The sequence below is a fragment of the Oreochromis aureus genome, linkage group 4 (assembly GCF_013358895.1).
Source record: "Oreochromis aureus strain Israel breed Guangdong linkage group 4, ZZ_aureus, whole genome shotgun sequence".
In the NCBI taxonomy this organism is placed as follows: domain Eukaryota; kingdom Metazoa; phylum Chordata; class Actinopteri; order Cichliformes; family Cichlidae; genus Oreochromis; species Oreochromis aureus.
The window spans coordinates 15,742,006-15,765,780 of NC_052945.1; the positions used below are offsets into that span (position 1 = coordinate 15,742,006).

The window sequence follows — 23,775 nt, forward strand, 5'->3', positions numbered from 1 at the left end:
GACTGATTGTAAATGTTAAGGCAGCTATAGACCATTAAGAATAATAAACACCAGCAAAAAAGTATAGAAAGAAATACAAACAGGATGATTTTTATTTTTGGATATTCATTTAATGATATCACTTTTTCCACTTGTACAAAGATGTTCACAAAGTAAAAAATAAACAACACATAATAGCAAAGGGTTTCCCAAAGTAAACAGGGAAAAATTAACAATCACATCGAAAATACTTGTGGTGATCTTCAATGTTTTCTATTTTACAGAAAAAATATTCCAGTTTTATCACATGATTGTGGGTTCTCCAGGTGCTTACATTAGCATAGAGTTGTTAGCTGTACACTGGTAATACTGTAGGTAACTTTACAGACATTCACAGAGGTGTCTTTGGTGTGTTTGCCTTTAAGTGGAGTTGCTTAAGTACCTCCGCAGGCATGTGGGCACATAAAGGGGTTAATTGATACAGGTGTTTGTGCAAGACAGAACATGTACTTGCATTATCGCTGATGATGAGAGATCGGCACACACACACACACACACACAGACACGCACATCCACACATACATGCACCTCCACCCCCTCATGCACCTCTTGTTAATTTGCTTTGGAGCTTACTGACCTGTCTGTAATAATAACAGCCATGCAGTGGATCTCTGCTAGTCTCACAACAATATAAACACTCTGTTAGCTGCACTCTGGCTTGTGCCTGTTCATAGTCTCGTTTAGTACGAATGAGCAAAACCGGGATCCTGCTTGCCAAAGAGAAATTGTGCATAACGTTACATCAAGCAGGCTATTTTTTACTCAAGGGAAACACAATACACATCCACTGTTTGCTTTAGTTAGTATGTTTTAAGTGTATTTTGGTTGAGGGATAAAACGGTGAATATAAACCATAAATAAGGTATCCGAAGTTTTACTGCGTATTGTCAAGTGTTTTACTGTAATTACCTGTGAAACAGAGGGGGGTATGTCAACTGCTCCCCTCTGTACTTTTTCTAATCCTGCTTACCTCCTCTCTTTGTGGTGGCAAAGCAGGCTGAGGGCTCCAGTATGGAGAAGGGAGATTTAGTCTCGACTCTGTCCAGACTCACATCTACTTAGACTGTCTGACATTCTGGGGGCAAAGCTCTTTGATTGACTTTACTGGTACCAATGAGTTTTAATCTTCAAAGATTTTAATCTGCTGTTTTGTCTGTTAGTCACAAGAGGTGGAGAGGAGGGTGCTGAGGGCTGTTAACAGTCACAATGTTGCACAATTTTTAAAAAAAATAATAGACACAGATATAAAAAAAACATAACAAACATACATAACAAAGTCTTAGAGCCAGATAAAACAATAAAGGCATCAGTTTTTTCTTTGCACAACTTCATTTAGTGTCTTAAAGGTCATTCACAGCAAGCAAGCACTGATCCCGTTGTGGGGTAGTACTGAAGAGTTACACTCAGCAAAAAGAAATTGCTGACTGTTTTAGTTGGGCTGGTGTGATCGGGAAAGGCAGCACAACCCCATTTTAGTCCACACCCCTTTATGGACAGATAAAGGAGAGCATGAGGTGATTCTGTCTCTTAACCCTGTTTTCAGTCAATGACAAAAAAAAAACATGAGTTCCAGCATTATATCACACCATGGGGCCTGAATGCATTCAAGCAAATATGCAGCCTTTAAATGGAGTGAAAAGCACATTTTATGCTTTTTGAAGTCCAAAAGCAAATTCTGAACGTGTTTAAGGTCTGCTTAGACAAAGAAATAACCAGGAAGTTCAATACATGTCCATCTTTCTGTTTCCTGGTTGGTCAGCTGACACTTTGTTCTCCACTTTCATAACGGCAGTAGCTGCTCCTTTTTTCTTTTTTTTACTTAGGAGGGCAAAGTTGAACATTTAAAAATCCTCATTGGGATTGGAGTAGTAAAAAAGGCAGTTGTCAAAAGCAGGAAGGCTTATGTAAAGATATGTTGTTATTTGACATACAGTGATCCTGTAGTAGTAAAACCTCATATTCCTGATTTCCACTCTGAACAGCAGGTTCTGGGATCATAAGTTGCAACTGCTTTTGAGGCAGGGGCCCATTGTCTAAGCCAGCTTTAACTCCATCCAGCTCTAGCTGGGAGGGATCACAGTCAAGGTCTAGGTTGCCCTTGGTCCTCTTCCTGCGAAGACAGCATACCACTCCCACTGCTACTGCTATCAGTACAAGAAGTAGCACAATCACAATTGCAGGGGCCAGCATTTTGGTTAGCTTTGGATCCTCAACCAGTGGAATAGTGCCTCTAAGGATTCGAGGGGCTGTACGGACCTCGGTGCAGACGCTGTCTATGCCACTGGGGGACTGTAATGGATTGGCACACACCATGTAGGTGGAGTTAGGATTCAAGTCTGTAAGTGTGTACTCCACGAAGTTTGGAGGGATACTGAATTGAATTGGTCTGCGATCTGGTCCGGAGAGATTGCGGTAGGTTAAACGGATTCCATGGATGTTAGGCTGCTTTTCAGTGTAGCGATGAAAGCCCAGGAGAACAGAAGTTCCGGTTATCTCGCGCAAGCTGATGTCGAGCGTGTCTGCAGTGACAGTTGGTATGTGGGGTTCTGCAACAGGTGGTGAAGGTGGGTGATGGTTTTGGATTTCACAGTACATGCCAGAGGTACCAGGTGGACAGGTGCACACTACCTGACCACGTTGGTCCAAATGACAAGTACCCCCATTCAGACAGTTGTGAGAGGGACAGAAGTTCTCCTCGTCTGGGTTTATGCTGCTACTGGGGGATGCAGGAACAGGGGGGTCCGCAGAATCACCTTCTTTTTCAGTGGGGTTGTCACTGGCCCGAGGAGCGGCAATTACCTTAGTAGTTGTTGGGAAGGTAGTGACTAGAGCAGGCTGGGTGGTAGTTGTTTTTACAGTACTAGTGGTGACAGTGGTTGTGGTAGGACAGCCAAAATCTCTATGATCCAGTCTTTCTAATACCTTTCCAGCATTGATAGGTGGGAAATGGCAGCGGGTCTCCTCTGTTTTCTCCAGGGTGATGCTCTGGGCTCTGAGCCATCTCGGGAACCATGCTAAGTTGCAGAGGCAGTTGAAGGGATTTTGTGCAAGTGTGAGCTTTCTGAGGTGGGGGAATAGCTGGGAGAACTCTTCAGGGAGGCCCTGCAGACTGAGGCTGCTTATGTCCAACTCCTGCAGCTCCCCAAGGTTCTGCAGGTCCTGAACCTTAACAGGACCCATTGGGTTTCCAGCCAGGCTAAGGTGAATCAGCCCTGGGGTCTCTTTAAGCACTGAGGGAAAAGACTCGAGTTTGTTTTCTGAGATGTCCAATTCATGGAGATTCTTCAGACCAGTTATGAGCTCCTCATTCAGACTGGTAAGCCCCACACCTCCCAATTTGAGTGACTCGAGGTTTGGGGTCTGAAGGTCTGAAGGACCCAAAGTGGGTAAAGTATTAAAGCGAAGGTCCAGCAACAGCAGATGAGACATTGAGAGGGTTGGAAGGGATGTCAACTGGTTCCCCTGCAGTTTCAGTTCAATCAGGTGCTCCAAGCCATTAAAGGCTGCAGGGTGGATAGTCTTGATGTGATTACTATATAAATAAAGACGCTCAAGCAGTTTCATACCGTGGAAGCATTCCTCTGAAATGTGAGTGATCTGGTTGGATGACAAGTCCAGGTTTCGCAAAGAAGTCAGAGGTTCAAACACCCGATTGGGAAGATAGGTTAGTTTATTTTGACTGAGATCCAGCATCTCCAGGTTCTGTAGTCCTTTAAAGTCCTCAGCTGTCAAGCCCTCAATCCCATTGGAAAACAGATAGAGGCTTTTTGTGAACGGGTCCACTCCCTTTGGCATGGTAGAGGAACGTCTTTGGAAACAAAAAATGGATCCTGAAGAACAGCTGCAACCTACTGGGCATTCGCTAGAAAAGATGCCATCAGGAAGGATGAGGAGAAACACAAAGGGGATCACAGGAATGTGAAAGATCTTCATGGTGCTGACTCTCTTCATGCTCAGCCTGAAACAAGATAACATTAAAAAAAAACTATTAGTCAACTGCATAAACATTCATAGTAATAAAGAATAAATACTGACCAGTACATAGGATACAACAGCAGTATATAAACATTTTATGGCCTTTGTTATCAGTCACATACGTTTAAGGGCATGTGGAACAATAGAGATTTTCCAAATTGGCTTGAGTCAGTTATTGATTTACAGCGTGCTCTTTACTGAATTTCATGAAGCCAGATTACTATCAAAGGCTTTAACTATGCGCAGCCAGTGATCAAAGGTGGTCAAACAATAGGGCTGTGTCCATGACCTCAGTCTCGAGCCTAAAGCCATACTCTGTGAAAAGCTGACATAATGGCACCCTGCCACACTTTTCTGGCTAAAAGACACTGCCTATGTAATAGTCTGTGCAGCAAGATATATGCAGTGATCTCACAGTTTTAAATTTGGATCTAGACTGCCAACACTGCACCGTACACTCTGTGGGATTAAAGTTAACAGTCCTCCCTATGCTAATGACTGGCACTGAAGCCTGTCAACCACACGCTATTTGTCTGCAACCAAGTGTGTTTCTCTGTTTCTCAAGAGCCAGTGAAACAGACGAATGTCCTCTGAACAATTAAATCCATGCCTGAGTATCTTCAGTTTTATATAACGATGTCACCTATGTGTTTCTCTGTGTATAATGTATGCCATGCTACACCCGATTGTGAAGAATTGGCCATAGACGTAAATGTCTCACACTTCCCGTGTTGTTGATACACAGCCTGCCAGCTAGTTATATATGTCTAATAAACGTCTCCAACTTGGTTTGAAGGAGGAGTAATGCTGATGAGAGTATGAGAACATCAATAAGATATATTACAGTGATTCAAAGCCATTTCACTTGAGCCCAGGTCTTAAAACAAATGCACTGGAAGTGTCAACACAGTGCTTGAAAGAACTCAAAGGAGAAGAGGGATGTGAAGAGGCAGAGAGGACTGAATGGAAATAAAGAAGTCAGAGAGCCTTGGAGAAAGAGGCAACACTCTATCCACCTTTGATGATTTTAGCAGTCAGCTTTATTTAATATCACTGTTTAATTTTAGTTAATTGAAAAAGTGTGTTTTAGGGCTTTAAATGATGCAGTTGTTGTTTGCACTACACAAACACTGTTCTTACACTGCTTAACTGGGGTCACTCCTCATTTCACCAAAATAGCCAAATAAATATTGTGTGTTTTATTTTTTGATTCTATTCTTTTTTTTTTTTCTTTTTTCAACACTTAGATGTTAATATGTAAAAAACATCTCCTTTAAATTAAATAAATAGTATAACAATTTCATAATCTCTGGTACAGTTTCAACATTTGTTGGCTTTGTACTATTTATGATTAAATACAGGGTTTAAAATCAAGTGTTGTTGCTGTTTTCCTTCATTGACTCATACAGTAGGCATCATTAGCCAGTTTTCGCAGATTTATTAATACAAAGTATAACTTTTAGGCCCGGTCAGTGTTACTGTGGCAAAAGAGTAGATGTAAATTTTAAGAACTTTTTAATATCATGCTCTGGTCTTTCTTTTCACTTTTTAATAAAACATGCACAAAAAAGTCATTGTATCCAATGTTTGAACTTGGAGAGGAGATCAAGGCAGCTGCATCAGTGAGCCAGAGGAAGGGCGAGTATCATCTCATCACACCACAGCTATGGCATTTATTTTCCTTCCCTTTTGGCATACTTTTCTTTCCGCTCCTCCTTGAAATTGCAACCTCCTTGGAAAGAGTCCCCCATCTCTTATTTTCCTTCTCCAGTGTATAAACTAAAAGCAACTATGGCATAGGCTTGAGCTCCCACTGCCAACTCTTTCCAACAAGGCAGAACTATTGTTCTGTTCAGCCAAATGTTAATGACATGAACCTGCTCAAACCTTACAGGTTTATTAAGCAAAACAGCTAGCGAGTTTTCAGAGTCTGCACCTGCTAACAGGATGGAAACACTGTCCAGCTTTGTCAGCCATGCAGAAAGTTAGACGCCTTCCGTGTTGGAAATCTCGTGCTGAAAGCAATGATGACATAAGCTTGCTGGTGGCTATGACTAAATACACACACTCACTTAAACAGGTGATATGTACAGTTTATTTTCACCTGTTCAGAAATTCATATTCTGCCTAACAAATACTTGAGCCACAACTCCATAAGGCCAGACATAGTCTTGGAGACTCATTTTCTGAGACCAGGCTCAGAAATTATGGATGCATTGATGAAAAAGGGGGAAAAGAAAGTGTAGCTGCTGTGCTGCATATGTGTGTAGAGCAAGGAAAAATAAAAGGATTTGGGAAGATAAACAGGAGATAAAGAGGATAGGGAGAATCAAACAACAGCTGGAATGCATGCAGATGGTTTCAGGTTTTCGTAGCGTCACTGTGCAGGGGTGCTGCATATTACTTTCAGGCCATGATATTGCGTGTGCATCAGAGAGGGTACACACACATTATTTTGCAACAGAACCTTCTTCAAAATGTAGAAAAGGTTTAGTGTTAGAAGTTGTCCCAAAAATTTTTCTTATTCCTTCTGGAGATAGAGGAACTTCACTTTGTTACAATATATCAGGGCCAGACACGGGTATAAGGGTCCGCTGCCAGAATATACAACAACATCAAGGCAGCTTTGAGAGAAGAGTAAGCTATGCAGATAAAACTATGAATATTTTTCTTAGAAACTCATCGTGGCGATCCTACCGTAGCTCCCTGGGGCAACGTGTTTATTTGAGCGTGCCTCATTCCAAAGTGGGCCAGGCACATCTGATAACCCAATGGAGGAGAAACTGCGGTGGAGGTGGATGGGGAGGAATTTACCCAGTGAATATAGCCAGATCACAGATTAACTGTAGCTTGATAGTTTAGATTTGCCTGCTTTCTTTCCTTTCAAATGTGTGGCTTATGCAGATCGGAGGTTAAGATAAGGTGCAGTTGTGGCGTCAGTGCAGCATTGATCCAATATGCTCTGGTACTGACTGCCTCCTCTGAGTGGAGGTGGAGGGCTGAAAGAGAGATTAAAATTTTGAGGAATGGCCCTCCCCCCTCCCTTTTAGCCTTCTTTCTCTCTCCTTGAGTTGTAATTTCCTTTTCTCTCCCCTGTGCATTTGAGATATTTCTGAGACAGACAGCCGGTGAGTTTGAAAAAGTAAGGAAGCTTATTTTAGGTTTATGAACCGACAATGGATTGAATTAATGTGACCCTGTCTGCCTGTCACGCGATAATCGCGCTTACTTCTGTGGGTTTTTATGCATGAGTTCAGGTTTGTGGTCCATACTAGAAGAAGACATGTTGGCTGATTAATACACGGTATCACCCGAGAGCCTGAAACAGTAAGAGGAAAGCACACACACACAAAAAAGAAAAAAGAAACAGACTTTGGGAACATCTTTGCGTAATAATAGTGGGGAAAGCATTGCCTTAGAGCCTTAGAAAGAAAAATCAAAGAAAGGAACAAAAGCATTTTCCCCTCTCCCCCCGCTCACTTCTTATCCAGGTTTTTTTTTCTTTTCAAGATAAGGAAGAAAAGAAAACACAAGCAACAGCACGGTGGAGACGAGAGTGGGTTTCTGTCAGCAGGGGCACCGGGGTGAATAAGGCCTGGCTTTGAGAGGGTGAAGTGGGCTTCAGCAATTAAATCCTGGCTGGATGAGTGTCAAGAGTTTTTATCTTTAGAGCTGAAGGCCAACACTGAGGGGTAATGAAGGCAACATGAGTGCATGAGTGTTGGCTGGTCACAAGTCTTTGTGCAGATTTCGGCTAGCTGGTTCAGAGAGCAACACGCCAAGTTACTGTATGAGGATAAGGCTGCTCAATGCAGAGCGTAGGCTTCCAATAAAAAAGTTCCTTATCTTTTAAGGAAACAATGCTTCTGGTATCCACATTAGAGTATCATCTACATAGGTATGCACAGGTCTGCTGGCTCTGCGGTGCCCTAATATAATATTTACTATTTCTACAAGCTGAGCTGACTTATTATAGCTGGTTCATACTAGAATTCATACTAGTCATACATGATAATCCTTTCCAGTGTCAATCTTTCCCCTCTCTGTTTTTGTGGCTTTTCCATCTATGTGAAGACAAAAGCCCACACACTCCAAACACACTCATGTTCTTGTCCCTTTCCACTGTCAGCAGTGTCCCAGATGGATCTTGTTATCCACAATCCTGTGGGGCTATCCATCAACGTGACAAAGGGGTCAAGAGATAATTGGAAATGAAGGGGAGGGGAAAAAACACTTATGCAGAATATTTGATGATGACAAGATTGCATGTAATATATCTCTGGAGAGACATGAAAACATTTGTTCAAACACCAGAAACACAAAGCTTAAGTATGTCAGCTATGTTAACGCAAGACTGCCAGTACGCGTGAAATGCAGGAAATATTTGTTTATGAGCCAACACGTCTTTTGCTTGTCACTTTGATGCTGGTTGTACCTGTTGAACTATCGTAGATAAGAAAACCCATTTTTACGGTGGCACGAGGAGCGCAGCACTTGATGTCATCATTGTTCAGTGAAGGGATGCTCAGAGGTTTTAGCATCATAACAGGATAGCAAGATTTTCTGCTTACACAAAAGCCATTGGCTGTTTGCTTTCATCATTGTGTGCTGTCAGCGCAAATAATAGTAAAATTGTAACGAGGCAAGAAGGGATTAGGTGTCTCTTAAGATCAAGGCTCAGCTGCGTTAAAATCTAAGTGAAGCCAGTCGTAACTGTTAAAAAGAGAGATCACATTCCAAAATGTGATCTGCTAATGCAGCACTTACATCAAGGTCAATCAAGAAGACAGAAAACAAACACGCCAGGCGGAAGGGAGGGGAACGTGAAACAAGAGAAGAATGATCGTTTTAGTTAGTTTGTCACTGGTAATACTCCTCTTGAAGCCACAGTATCACTGCTGTGCTTTGTAGTGGTACGGAGGGGGTTAGGCTCTGTAGCAGTTTTACAAACAAAGCTTCCTACTGATTTCAGCCCGACCACAAGAAAAAGAATTAACTCACCCATTGTGCATCTGCTTCTGCTAGTGCTGAATGATGGGGCTGATGTTTTCATAAACAGGCAGGTTGTAGTTGGTCCGCCTCCTAATAACAGACCAATGATGCACTTTTCTCCACTTTCTACACTTTAAGCGTTCCATACTGTGATTTCTATCTCAACTAGCTGCTTCAATATCGGTGTTAAAGGCGGCTCTTTTCATCTGCGGATTTATAGGTCGAAACGTGCCTGCATATTAGGACAATGTGAAGCAATAATTAGAGCCTGCAGCTGGAGAACTTGAAAGAGAGCAATAATATACAGTCCAGGGGTGAATTGGAGGGTAGTAGAATAGTAAAACTCCCCCAAAAAACTGTGTATATCTTCAGCGCTGTGGGGCAGCTCTGTGTTTGAGTAGTTACATTTTGCATTTCTGTGTAACAAATCTGTCTTAATGTGCTAAGAATGAAGTTGCAAAATACATCTGCAAGGGAGAATGAGGAGGCCAGCGTGGCCAGTTCAGCAGGACTTAGGTGGTGTGGCAACTTCAGGTTGAATTATGTTACAACCAGGGCTCGAAGCACTGGTAGGAAAAATTTGTACTCATTGCAGAATCTTTGGTATATAGGCAAAAAAAATGCGCATAAACACGAAACCAAATTTGAGCCTATTTTTCTGTTATTTACAAACCATTACATTTTTTAGATTATATTATACATGGCTACAAGGGTAAGTATAAGATAATTAAGGATTATTTTCATCTATGAATCATGCAAAGCTATTCTAGCAGAGTCCAAAAATAAGAATGTGGAGCTGAAAATGAGCATAATAGTGGCTGCCACTGACTCTAGTGGCAGAAGAAAGAAAACTAAAGATGCTATATAAATAAAGTCAGCAAATTTAGCACAGAAGAGTCTGAAAGCCAAATAGTATTTCTTCCATTCATCTGGTCAGATAGCATCAGTCCAAGGAACAATAAAACCAATGATCCAATGAAGCATAGAGTGTCTTCTGGAGGTCAGAGGTCAGGCTCTGTTTCCACTTCTGCTTGCTATTCTGTGTTGTCTGGCCCAGACCGCATAGATAAAAGGCCTTGTTCGACACAGGTACACACCCAGCTCCAGTTACATCCCTGTCTACCCGAGCCCATCTCCACAACAGGTGTTTTCTCTCCTCCTCCAGGGCAACATGAAACCCAAAACCTCAGGAGTGTGTCTGAGTAAATGATGTAACCTGTGCCAAACTTCCAGGCTTTGCCGGCTGCGCACTCCTACCTAAGAGTAGGCGAGAGGGGAAAGGAAACAGGCAGAGGTGGGCGGCCAGGCAGCCAAAACCAGACGAGCTGGATCTCTGCAGCGGCATGTGTGCAGTCTAGTTGTGTCTCCTCTGAGCTTTAGAGCGTAGAGGTCAGCTTCTACGAGTTCCAAAAGGAAATGTGGGCCATTTCCTTTTGTTTTATTGCTGAAGGATATGACGGATGGTGTAGCAGACGCTAGACCCGATTTTGTTTTCATAAAAGAGGAGACACAGGATGCACTGACTGAGGCTGTGTCTTCTATTATCTTCTCATTCTGTGTCTCAGACACAGGGTCCACTTGTTTTGTCTCGACTTTAACGTCCGTCTCTCATCAGCGCACCCTGCCCTGTGACCTTTAGGGACAGACAGACAGTCAGAGGTCTCACATACGCATCTGTCTGATATCTTCACCACAGGATACTCACATTACACAGATACAGCAGATTTCAGTTCACGACTGACAACCTGTGCTTTGATCTGTTTTGTTATTTCTCCTTGGTGTTTACTCCTGCAGTGTTTCTTGCTCCCTCCGTCTCTTCCCTGTTGGTCTTTTCAGTCAGACACAACAGCAAACCACAGCACTGTAGAAGTCACTGGCTGAGTCCAAGAGTACTAAATCACCAGGAAACAGTAAATATGACATCCTCGTGTCACAAAAAACTGGACTTTCTCCAGGTCTGGGCTTGCGCCTTCATATCCTGTGCACGACTAACCACGCCTCTAGCCAGAATCAAAACTTCATTGTGCTTTCTGGCACGTTGACCCTGTTTGCAGTTGTCCACACATCTGTGGACTGTGTGGTAGAAACACCCAAAGCGAGCTGTGACTGACAGCAGGCGGTGATTCAGAATGACTTCTATTGACAGTCCTCAAAACACCTGACATAACAGGACGGTGCGTCTGTGTTGCATGTGTGTTAAGTTTTGCGGTTTAAAGCGACTGGATGGACCTGTTCTATCAGTGAGCCTAGAATAATGTGCACACTTTGACACGCTGTCTTCTCCAGTAGCATTCATTTGACTCCAGCATGACAAATGCTAGTTTGTCCCCTGGCCACTATGACCTTTATCTACCTCAAACCAGCCAGCCTGCATTTTTTTTTCCATAGTACAAATCACTTTAAAGGAGACTTAGCAGGAAACTAAAGCATAGGCCAGAATTAATAAAAACTGCTCATAAGCTTTGCTTTTATTCAAAGATCAGAGTTTGAACCCTACTTTGTGCACAGCTGTTGACACTGTTTTCATCTTTACCCTGTTTGTATGACTCAGGCAAAAAGCAGGATTATGAGTGCCTCCAGGTCAGACTGACTGACAGGCTGGCAATCCTTGTTAGACAAACAATGCCACACGTACTGACGGAGGAGGCACTTGTATATTATCCATCCGCCTGTCTGTGTCATCCTTCTTCTTATTGTTTGAACCAGTTGTAGCTGCTGCTGTTTATCTGAGTATCTACTCTAACCCCCCCCCCGCCACACACACACACACACACACACACACACACACACACACACAAATACAGCGTTATAACAGAAGGTGCTCTTGTTTAACACGTCACACAAATATCTCTGAAATTCCCCGTCTTAGCCTTGTGATTTTTGCGCCCTGCACTCTACTTGCTCCTCTGTTTGCCCCTTTTGCTTCCCTCAAGCTTGTTCATGTCGCTGACAGGAACACGACTGGAATCTGATGAAGGCATGTCTTCTCCACCTGCCACAACAGCCCTGCGAGGCCTCATGGCAGCTATGTAGCAGCCAACGTGCTCATTAGACTAACGAGAGCTCCGGGCTAAAGTAATGGGGACGGTAAACAGAAGCTTAAGGCGAGCAGTAGTGCTGACAGGTAAATATCAGCTTCTTTAATAAAAATGCAGTTTAGGATTTAGACTACGTTCAGCACGCAGACTTGGAAATATACATTTAAACTCACACCTGATCAGCACATGACAGCTTTATCATTTGACTGTGTCAACACATCTTTCACCTGGATGACAGAAAAAAAATCTTCATTTCTGTCTGCAATAATGCAACAAGATTAGCACTACAGGACATTTCTCTCAATGAGATTTACAGAGGCCAAGAGGAAATAGGGAGGAAGTTTGTATTTTCATCTTAGATAAAAGGGTCTTATTTTGTAATTAAGCTACATCCCAGGTCCTTAAAAGGGAGTTCGCCTTCTCTAACTGCTCAACTATGACAATATAAAAAATGAGAGAGGCGATGGGAAAAGAGCCGAGTGAATTACTGACATAACACCTGTCTATTTTAGCTTTGAGCTAACCCGCTGATTTGGTAGTCTCTGCTGTCGAGTGAGTGGCAGATTGAATCACGTTCACTTGTCAGTATGATTAATTCTTTTTTACGTAAAGATAGTGACAGTAGTGCAGCTGTCCTGCTTTTTCTTCTGTATCAGAAACATCACTCGGAGGCAGGCACCATACCTGTTTTTCTGGGCCCTAACCCCACCCCCCCACCTTTTCCACAAGTTACCGTTTGTTATTTTTCTAGTTATTCTTCCCTGCAGTCTTTTCCTTTTAAAAAGAAAAAAACACTTAGACATGTGCCACACACACAAGATAAATGTGAACTAGAGATCTCTGGCGCTGATTACGATGTCACAAAGGAATTTATTGTGAAACTGCTGCCTGTGTCGGCACCGCGCCAGCGCTGGGGACCCTGGCTGGCAAATCAACAGTCAGGCGGCACAGTTTTCCCAACCCCCAAGGTTGACATGCCTTTCCTCCATAGCCTCAGGTGCCCTGTGACTTGTTTATTAAGAAATTACAACCAGTGTGTTTTTAAGGGTATTCAAACTGGTCTCTTGGAAATCTCAGTTCATTAATTATGTAATGCTGTGAGCCAGCGTTTTATCACCACACTGACATGCATACGCTACCTGTGCCAACAGCTGATTAAACAGGTGAGCTCTGCCATGTTAGAGACTGTAAAGGCATCATTCAGCAACAGTCTATTAAGACATCAACAGTGACCCACAACTCAGCAGGCTGCCCACAGCAGGTGTGCGTTTCCTAACACTCAAACAAGATGAAGGAGGGGAGACGAGGAGGGTAATGACAGCAGAGGAGAAATAAATAAGTGAGCCTTTAGCCTGCTTTTCCCTAGAGGGTGTCAGTATGAACAATTCAGGGTACATTTCTGTCGAATGCTGCAATCTATCTTAAACGATGGATTGTATAGAAGGCCATCAAAATCAGTGTACAGTATACCTCTTATAATGTGAAAAAAAAAATCAGCTGATCTCATTTGTATGTCAAAGAGAAATAAGTAGAAACCAGTGGATGGTTCACATTCAAATTAGAGTGTGGTTTATGACCCAGATCTTGGCATTTGGTATAAAAGATAAGTGTTTTTTGTAGGTCTGTGTTCGGTTAGTCAAAGCCAGAGAAGACCCAACATTCAGTAAAAGAGAGAAGACATAAATGGTTCTTTGTTATTGTAGCAATTTGTCTACATTGAGAGCAGTTTGCTTGCTCTCATCAACACAGTCGTTCATGCTAGTCATTAAGTGAGTCAAGCAGATTCCTGAGCTGACCCGTAACATAGGGAACAATGCTTACCTGTGTAAGTGTTTGCTCACACGTGTGTGTGTGATCTGGCTATACGTATGGTTGAGTCACGGTATATAAATATCCCGGAACACCTTTGTTTGCTCTTACATGTTTGCTTTTAGGTAAAAATATTAACAATATTAAGTGACTCTTGCCGCGGTGTCAAGAGTGCACTGACTTGTGGCATTTCTAGAAGTTCAAAGCACAGAGCCAGCACAGACTGCTCACACCCAGACATTTGGCTTGAATTCAGCCCCTCGTTATGTGCGTACACCCATATTTTACCTCGTATTGAAGAGCGTGTAGGTGCGGCCAGACGTGTGTAGTGTTACAGTAAATGCTTAAGAAAAAGGCAGGAAAAACATGCATGCAGGATGTGTCAGCGTGTGCTGCAGTCAAAGGCAGTGTTGATGTTAAAACTTCAGGATCATGGTAGAAATGGAGTCAGTGTGTATTTTAACATTGAAGCATTGTCGGTATAGCAAATAATTTACAGCGAGCGAGCCGAAACCTCGACCTGAGGAATGTCTGCATGTTCTACAAGCCAAAAGCAGCAGGAGAAGAACTCAGTTTCACCAATCTTCTCGGCTCATCTCTGTTTTCCCTGAGATGGACGAGGTGGGGGAGGCAATTAGTGAAAGTAGCGATGTGCGTCCAGATGCTCAAGGCTATGCCATATCCTGTGTGTGTGTGTGTGTGTGTGTATCTTTACAAGCCCACACAGTTCCTGTTACAGCTCATTGAGAATTAGCACAACACAGAGGCTGGATGGGGAATGAGAGGTCAGAAGGAGCGTGTAAAGGTGAATCCTGCACTGTCAGACAGCAAAACAAGACAAACCGTCTAGACTCTTGATACAGCAACACATTAAAAAGCTGCAGATTGACTATTCTAATGGCCAGTCTGAAGTTTAGCGCTCATTGTTTTTGATAGACTGCATACCGACAGGATTGTGTTCATTTTTTGTCTGTTTGTCTCTGGATTTCCTGCGAGTGGTGACTGCACTGATCAGGACAAAAGCTTTTAAATGATAAAACAGATATTCTTCTTTTTCATGCATACCGTAAATAGAAGGTGATTTCAGGGGGAAAAAACCAAAACCTACAGTTTTCTTGTTTGTCTCTTAGACCCATTGAAGAAAACTCATCCCTGTGCAATACTTTAAGATTATTGTTGGAATATCATCAGGATCGTGTCACCAGACTTTGAGGGGATTTGAAAGTAATGCCAAAACAGCAGAAAACATGTAGGTTACTGAGAAAATGTTTAAAAAAAACACACAGGGTCATTATTCTACCTTTTTCTCCAGCAACCAGACCGGCATGCTAAACTTCAAACTTCCTCCATTCCCCCCTTTCCTTCTCCTTCTGTCTGAAACTCTACACAGCCTCACTGTATCTATTAAATGCCGTGTGTGCTAAGAGAGGCGCTCTTGTTCTCCTGCCAGTCTTGTTAAGAGGCTCAGAGCTGTGTGAAAGGATCCCATTGAGGGAGCAGAGTGTTATGGTTAACATGGTAAAGACCGCCAACTGCTTGCCGTTTGGGTTTCTTGGTGCAAATATTCACAGGGCTGTATTATTTAGCCCATGCCAAAAATACTACATTATTTTTCTGTCCATTTTTTTTCTTGTATAATAACTTAAGCTATCTTTGCACCTTGGTATCAAGTAAAATGACCACATCTTTCAGATATAATTAAAAGCCTCACTCACCCCATGAAGATGCTTCCCGTTCCTTCAGTCGTGTTCCACTATTCTTCTTCAGGTCTTCTTTCCCTGTAAGGAACACAAGAGTTGTAAACACAAGCCAGAGAGGTGTTGCAATGTTTCTGAGTGCCTGTTTTCTACTTATTTGGAATCCAGCCCCCTTTTATGGCTTGTCAAAAGCACATAAGTGAAACGGGAAGTTTTTTTCCTGTTAATTGGGTAAATTCCACCCGAGTGTGGGAGCACGCTGAGCAATGGCAGAGCCGTGTGGCAACAACACGAAAATGATAGAGTGCCAGAGGAAGAATGCGGCCGACCACTCTTTCTCCATCAACTCCTTGTCCTGTAGTATCGGTCCATCTGCCATAGACTGCAGTTGCGTACATGTGCATGGTGCTCCTATACGGTATGTTGTATTGTTTTCAGTTTCAGGAGTGACCTGCAAGATAAGTCGGTTTCCTAAGCCTCGCAGAATTGTGCAGCATGCTGTCATTCAATCAAATGGTTTTTATTTTTATTTCAGAGCAAAATTAGGCTTTCCACTTTAAGCCAAGAACAGCTTTTCATTTTATGATATCAGCTGGCAAAAACTGACCGCACTTTCTTCATTTCTTTCTTAATGGTGAACATTGCATTAGCCATAACCACAGCACAATTTGTGCGTGCGTTCATGTTCGTGCTGCTTTCTGTGACTATTATCTAGTATCAGATGTTATTCCTGAATGTGATTACAGGATCATAAACATTAGTTGGTTTTGGGAAAAATCTAAAGAGTGCCTGATGGATGTTTTATTTGTGAGAGGCATTTAGCCAAAAGCACTTTCAACATTCTTTTCTATTGGCAAACTGTTGTTGTTTTTTTCTTTTTCATTGATATAATTCTGTTCTAAAATGGTTTCTGAGATAATTATCTAAGAAACACAGCATGCATTTTCTCTCTCTGTGTACTGTACAGCATTGTATATCTGTCCACAGAGCATAAACCGGCCTGACTCTTCCAGAAGGTTCCCACTAAGCAGCCGTTTTTCATATATCTAAGCTCTGAGTCACAGTCTGTGGATGCGAAAAACAGAATGACTACAAAACCACGTGTTATACCTGGCTTGTGTGACTCCTGGAGCCTGACTTCACTTTCCGTGTAGCATATCTCTGAGCAGCCGCATGCTTCCTTCATGTCAAGAGTGTAGTGTTTATATCTGAAAATAACCTGTTGCACTGCAGGGCTGGCTTTGGCTCGCTGACCTTGTTGAGGCCCGTGCTGCGCTCTGCATCCATGTGTTTGTTTGTATGTGGGACTGCGGCACAGAAGCTTTTTTGTGAATGTACGTGTGCGGTCAGTGGGTGTTTTTTCCCTGTGATTTGCATACATTCGCACAGGTAAATCCAGCAGTGGCTGAGTGAGCGCTTCTTGCATGAGTGGCTGCTAAGTTAAGTACGGGGACTCCTTTCTGCTGACCCAACCCACGGATCTGTTACCCGAGGTCACTGTATCTTGCTCTCAGACAGTCCTTCAGCTGAACTGTAAATGTTTTTGCTTTCAAAGTGGAACTAGACACCCTAAAATAGATACAAATTGTCTTCTACCGCTAAACGTCTTACATGACTGCAAAAGACTAAACTGCTAACAACAGTATCCTGGTCTTGGTTTCCCTTAATAGCTTAGACAATCTCTTCCACTATTGTCTCAAAAACATTCAGTCTTTAATTAGTGCAGACTGCATGCTACCAAAACATTTGTAGTATCTTTTAACCTGCTTTGTACCTCTTATTTTCTCTCTTTTCGCTATTATTGGCTTACTTTGATATTCAATCTCTCTCTGCCTCCCTCTTTCCTTTTTTGGGAGCACTGATACGTTTTAGCTTTTCTCTCCACTGTAATTTTCTTCCTTCCTCTGTGTTCATCTGTTCAACATAAATATCACCTCACCCTCGTCGCCTCTGTTTCTCCTTCTCTCTCTTTCTTTCTCCACATCCCTCCCTCTCTTCTCCTTCCCATCTGGTTTAAACTGTCTTACGGAGGGAGCTGAGCAGCCTGACAATAACACTGGAACCGTTTTGTTGTGGAGTAATCACGTAAAACTGAAAACAGTTGGTTAGTCCAATGTATGTTCAATATAAACTTGATAAACCAGATTGCAGCTCAGAACATCAGTCCAAGCTAAACTGCTAAAAGAATTGGGTAGAATAAATAAACAGATGCCTTTTACTTTGATGGTTGGCATTTAATGTGACACTCTTGGAAGCTTCTTCTTGGGTAAATCTGTACCAGTGACAAGTTGCGACTTGTCATTGATACAGATTTGCCACTGTCACAACTGCCTTTCGGTTCATGCAGGCTGATGCGCGATCGTCTTCAGGCATATGTGCATACATGCTGAGATGTTTCTGAGTGAGGCTCAGGCCTCTGGCTCTTTATCAGCGTGGACAGCACCAGATAACGACACTATCTGTGTCTGCTGGGAGCCGTGTAAATAGACCTTAAGGAAAAGGGGACCCGGCAGACTAAAGCGCTGTCTGGTGCAATGAAAGAGAGCAACTGTGTGCGTACGTGTCACCTTGTAAGCGACACACGCTTACATGAAAGTGTGTGTGACCACTTTCTATGGTCTCACACACTTGGTGTGTGAGACCATAGAAAGTGCGAGTAGACGACTAACCCAAAGGTACATTCACTTCTTAATGAAACATTAACAGTTGACTTTAAACTTAATGCTTTGTGTCAAAGTTTGTTATTAAAACCCTAAGTTTTCATTTGGGGGCAAATAATTTAGCCCTGTGCTTGTGTGCGCGTGTGCATTTGCCCTTGCTTTTGCTCTTGCCCAGTAAAATCTGGTTCAGGGCTCATTTCCTAATTACAGTGCTGGCCAGAAGTAATTACAACCTTAGATTAAGAGCCGTTTCTCCTTTTTTTATAGGTTCACTGAAATGCAGCAATTTGTGGTGACTTGGGACGAGCATCCTCCTTCTCATCCTCTCTCTCTCTGTTACTCTCCATCTGCCTCTCTCTCTCTCTTTCTGCTCCTCTCCCTCTCTACTCCACTGGAATTTTATTTTTTGCCTCTTTGCAGATTTTCCACTCAAGTGAGAAGGTTAAAAAAATAGCGCAGTTAATCACATGAGCGGTTCATTTCAAACAAGAGATAGGGAAAAGCTGTGAAATATGACTTTAGTGAGCCTGCGTGTCTCTGTGGACATATGGACACGGAGGACAGCAGTTATTTGGGGTTTGCACTCAAACCGGGGCACTCCAAAGCCCGCAGATCCCTTTGCATGTGTGCGTCTATTTATGCAAGGTTTTGAAGTGGTTCTTCTGAACGCATCATTTGGCTGCATCGGCAAGCTCTTCTTCAATTTAGCTTGGCAGGCGTATGGGCTGGGGTTTGCCCTCCACATACCGCTGGTTCAGCATTGATGTTTGAGGCTGAGGCCTTTGAAGCCAGGGGTTTTACTTAAGACGCCTCTTATAACGGAGGAGCTCCGGCTCTTAGTTGTCAACCAGAGAGCAGAATCCCCCCACCCCCTGCTGAGAAGCACCTGAAAAGGGGCACCCAGAAGGAGGATTTGCACTCCTTGATCGCTCCCACAGACTCCTTGCTAATTGCGATGAGACCCCAGCTTCACGTGTTCTCCAGAAAAATAAACACGCGCACGCATATTTGCACACTTACTCCAACTTTCTGTCCTGTCGACTCTCCTTTCCCTCCCCGCTGCGTAACTGCCCCGCTCTTGTCCTCCTTTTGTACCGCTACCCCCCATATCTCTCCACTCTTCCCTTCCCTAGGCCTCCTCGCCTCACGTACCTGACTTTTAACCCTCTAATCCCTCTGATACAGAGGGAAGGGTGATTCAGCCACTGCTGCTAATTGGCATTAAAAAAAGAGAAATCCTTCCCCTCTTAAACAGTTTGGAGAAAGAAAAGAATTATTCATTATAATAATGAGTAGATTTACAGGCAGCAGATGCTACTGTAAGATGTCCAGCTCATCTTTTTGTCTCATCTCAAAACAAAAAACTTAAAGATCACCAACTGTCAGTCATCATCTGCAGCAGATTTAGACATCAGTGCTCTTTCCCTCTCGAGCTCTTTTGCACAGATAATGAAACACTGGCCTTGATTTTGTAAAAGAAAAAAAAATAACCCAGAAGTAATAAAAATAACAGATAAAGGTACAGGCTGACACAACGCTGGTAACCACATCTTGATGGGTCCTGTGGTTTCAACATCACTGTCACACTGGTGTGACAGCAGGCCTGTGCTTAATTGTATAAATTAGATTCTAGAACAAAGGGGTCGCCTTAGTCAGGCTTCCCCATCCACAGTCAGACACTTAAGGGGAATAAATATACCGGAAAGTGGAGCAGGGATAATCAGTCTTAGGTTATTATGTATCTCGTGCACAACTGCAAGTCTTTGACTTAAATTTTTACATCACAGGAACGATGCAGCTTCCTTGTTTATCTCCTCCTTTAATCATCCTTCTTTCATCACTGAGACGGTTGTGTCAACAAGTGACTTTCTAGGCCTAACAGTCACTGAAACATGAAGCTTCAAGTCTCTACATGTTTTTAGTCTTACTTAACATATAAAAAAAAGTCCAGCACAGTTCTGCATTCTGTAGTATTCCAAGCTGTGCCCACAAACAGTCTGTTGTGCTGTTGTGTTGCCATCTCTTCCACACATTATCCTCAAAGTTCTCCACATTAGTGGAGGATAATTGGTCTCCTGTGGCTGCTCTGCAATTTCTGTTGGCCTAATATAAACAGATTACAACTATTTTATACTGTCAGAAACACATTAGCTTCTCCTGTAGCGTAATTATAGTCTGTGAGGAAACACTTGGTGGTAATAGTGAGGCTTTTGGGGCAGTTTGTGCTGCTTATTTGGCCTAGAGACGGATCAGATGATTTGCAGCATCTGTTTGTGTGGGCCTTATAAATGATGCTCATCTGAGGCCTGAATTTAGGATTCAAGTGATAAGATATACTGTGATTTATTAGATTAGATATTTTTTGATCAGGTGAGTATTCGGAACTATTCACATAATAAAACAGAGATGACGCCTTTAAAGAAAGCTGGTGAGATCAACGTTAGTATGTTTAATTTGGCACATTATTTGGAAAGGTAGGATCATATTTTCAGACACAGACACACTGAGATTGGTCTAAACCTGTTGATCCTGTCACTTGATTGGATGGTGGTTTATTGGTGGGCTTGATCACTGTGAGATTTAATCTTTCAGGAATGTGACCCCATCGCTCACTGCTCTGCTGCACACTTGCAGTAGATTTCTACCTTTCCGCACATTTGAGCAACTGTTTCATTTTTTCTGTCTCTGCACCGAAATGCCTTCAGCTAAAAGCCAAATTGCGCGGGATGTTAAAAATAATAATGAAGTTATGTAATCCCTTTTAATAACAGTAGCAGCATTTGATGGACAGCCCAATTATTAGTAGCCTATTGCAGCGGGGCATCAGTAAGCTTTTTACTGGCAGCTGGCTTATGGCGTTATACAAATGAAACAGGGTTGTGTTTTAATCTATGGAATTCCTCAAAATCTGAGGTTTAATCAGCGCATGCTTGATAATGCTGCTCCTATGAAACAGCCCTTACTTCCTCGACAGTTTGTGCTTCGCATTGAAAGCAATGACCGTCCAAATGCTAAAATAACCAAATGTACTGAATTTGCAACTGTGAGTGGCGTGCGTATTGGAGCCGTTTCAGCGCTCGTGTCCTGCTGAACTTGATGTTGTGGGACGTCCCCTTGTTTGGTTCCAAAAACAGCTGTCCTCTGCGGTGAACACCGCTCGGTGCGGTGTAGACATTCGGCACGGCTCTTGCATGCTGCACGGCGTCCTGCGGTCCAACACCAGCCCGCCTCATTACCGCCCCGGCGGCTCTTTCTGCACCGCGTACACGCTCGCGTTTTTTGTTTTCTGGGGGGGGGTTACGCACTTTTCAAATATAAAGGAACTCTGTTTTACTGTCAGCGTTTTGTTGTCTGGAGAATTAATGGAGTCCACATCTCCAATAAACCTGCTGAATCCAATGACTCAGCGGCGCATCTATGCAAATAACCCTTTTTAAAAAAATAAAATAAAATTCAGATTTCCACATAGTTGCTGTTCATTTATAGGAGAAAGGGGTTTGTGTTTTGTAACGCACTGCACATTACAAGCAAAACGCGTTTTTGCAAAGCAGACACGAGTCTGTTGAATTATTTAAGCGAGTTTTTGTTAAGAAAGTTGTCACAGGAGAGAAAAAACTCGGTACCGCTCTCAGCTTGTGCTTAAAAGAAGAAATAAAGCCGACAAACAGCTGGAGTTTTTTTTTCTGTGATACATTCATTTTATTCTGACAGTCAGTCGATTAAGATGTTTTTAAAATTATCATTTACTTAACCCCGTTTGTCAATATAACCCTGTTCACGCGTCTTTACGCCGGACTCGATCATGCAGGAAGCGTTTTAGAGCTAAAACACACACACACACACACACACACACACACACAAAACAAAACAATATTCACTCTACTCTTTAAAAAAATAAGTAAGTATAAGTAAGTCAACTCTTACCCGTAACTTCGGAAAAGTGAAGCTGGAAGCGCAGTCGCGCTTGTGTCCTTATCCAAGAAGAGCACTTCACCGATGTAACTCCAAACCTGGTAGATTTCGCTGCGTGCGCTCTCGCAAAAAGAGACCTTTCTGTGAACGTATGAAACTTACAAGGAACGGTCTTCATGAAATCCTTGGAGAGGTACCCCAGCCTCCACGTCAAGGAATGCGTTCAAGTACCGACTCCCTGGACAAAAAGCGCTTTATTGGTGAGCACAGAGGAGAGTTTAAAGCGGAGGAATGGGAGGGGCGAGGCGCGCTGCAGTTGGGCGCACTCCTGACCGGAGAGCAACAAACATCTCACCTTGCAGCTTTGCAGAGTGTGAAGGAGAGAAATTCCAGACTCTTTTCAGCTTACTATTTCTTAATTCCTACCTGCGTGACCTGTTTTGAGCAAGATACATTACTGTTCTTACTATTTTCTTTTACAAAAAGTTAGTCGCATTTCCTTTGAGAGACCATTAACTTTGCCTCAGAGCACTGTTTGTGTCTTTCTCTGCAAGAAATAAGCAAACTGATACAGGCTTTTGCTTGGATACAGAGAATGGTGAGAGCAGTCAATCAAAGTGACCAGTTGATCTCCAATTAACCTTCTGCATAAATAGGGAGTGCCTGCAAGATTAAAAATAGAGTGGACCAGAACAGGGTTGATTAGAAAGATTGAAAGTTAAAAGTCATGGATAATCTGAATGGATATTCAGATAGATTAGCAATGATCAGAAGGTGGAGAAAGTTATACTGTTTTAGTGTGTCTAGCAGCTGAAGTTGTTGCCTTATGGAAGAACCCATCAGACATATGGGCAAAGCCTAATCAGATGGAAAAGGCTGGGGGTTAAAAAGTGATCCATGGCACATTCAACTTCACATTAAATGAGAATAATATGTTAGTAACTGTTTCTTTCATTCGTTCTCATGCTTCATCTGTTCATTCACTTATGAGGGACAGCCAGTTGCCTCCACAGTGTACGTGCGGTTTACATTAGCTCATATGGTTGCTTTCGTTGACGGAGATGTCTTCAAGCTGAGAAAGCTATCAAATACTTCCTAACTCCAGTGACAAACTACCCGTTGGCAGCTGGGAGCCTATTTCAATGCCAGCCTTTCCCAACAAGGTGCAGTAAGGCGATAGCTCTCTGGAACTGTGTCACCACCGGTGTGTGCTTTTGGCCTCATGTCACAGAATTACACAGATCCCTGAAGCATACAGTGGCTGATTTTTATCAGCACGTTGCTGCTTTTTCTCTTAATGTTGGCAAGAAATTGTAAAAGATCATTTGAGCCAGGTTTAATTCCTCATGGCTGAAGGCAGAGGCACTCCAACAAGAGAATTATTCAACTAGCAGACCTCTCTGTAGCCTTACACTATTGCACGTGTCTCCTTAAACCACCCCCCAACCCTAAGTATCTTCTGAGCAACGGATGCTTTAGTTCCACTTGTTGAGCCATGCGTGCGTTTTTCTTTTACTGTTTGATAGCAGTCTCCACTTTGCCTGTGGCTCATGAATTTCTCTCGCTCATTTTCCTCCATGTAACGCACACGCTTCCATCTGCAAAGCATTACAGTAAATGACAGGAATAGAGAAATGATTTCACACACGTTCC

General features: G+C 42.8%; 2 protein-coding genes across 3 annotated transcripts in view; one reads left to right on the forward strand and one right to left on the reverse strand.

Moving 5' to 3' along the window:
- LOC116321429 (mitochondrial import inner membrane translocase subunit TIM16-like) overlaps positions 1 to 23,775 on the forward strand; it is a 112,610-nt gene that overhangs the window by 56,240 nt on the left and 32,595 nt on the right. The window lies entirely within an intron of this gene.
- Positions 89 to 22,399, reverse strand: vasnb (vasorin b). Its single transcript, XM_031741279.2, has 3 exons — positions 22,135 to 22,399; positions 15,569 to 15,631; positions 89 to 3,997 (listed from the first exon to the last, which is right to left on the reverse strand). Exons 2-3 carry the CDS (start codon positions 15,571 to 15,573, stop codon positions 1,924 to 1,926), a joined length of 2,079 nt encoding a protein of 692 aa, XP_031597139.1. The 5' UTR covers positions 15,574 to 15,631; positions 22,135 to 22,399; the 3' UTR covers positions 89 to 1,923.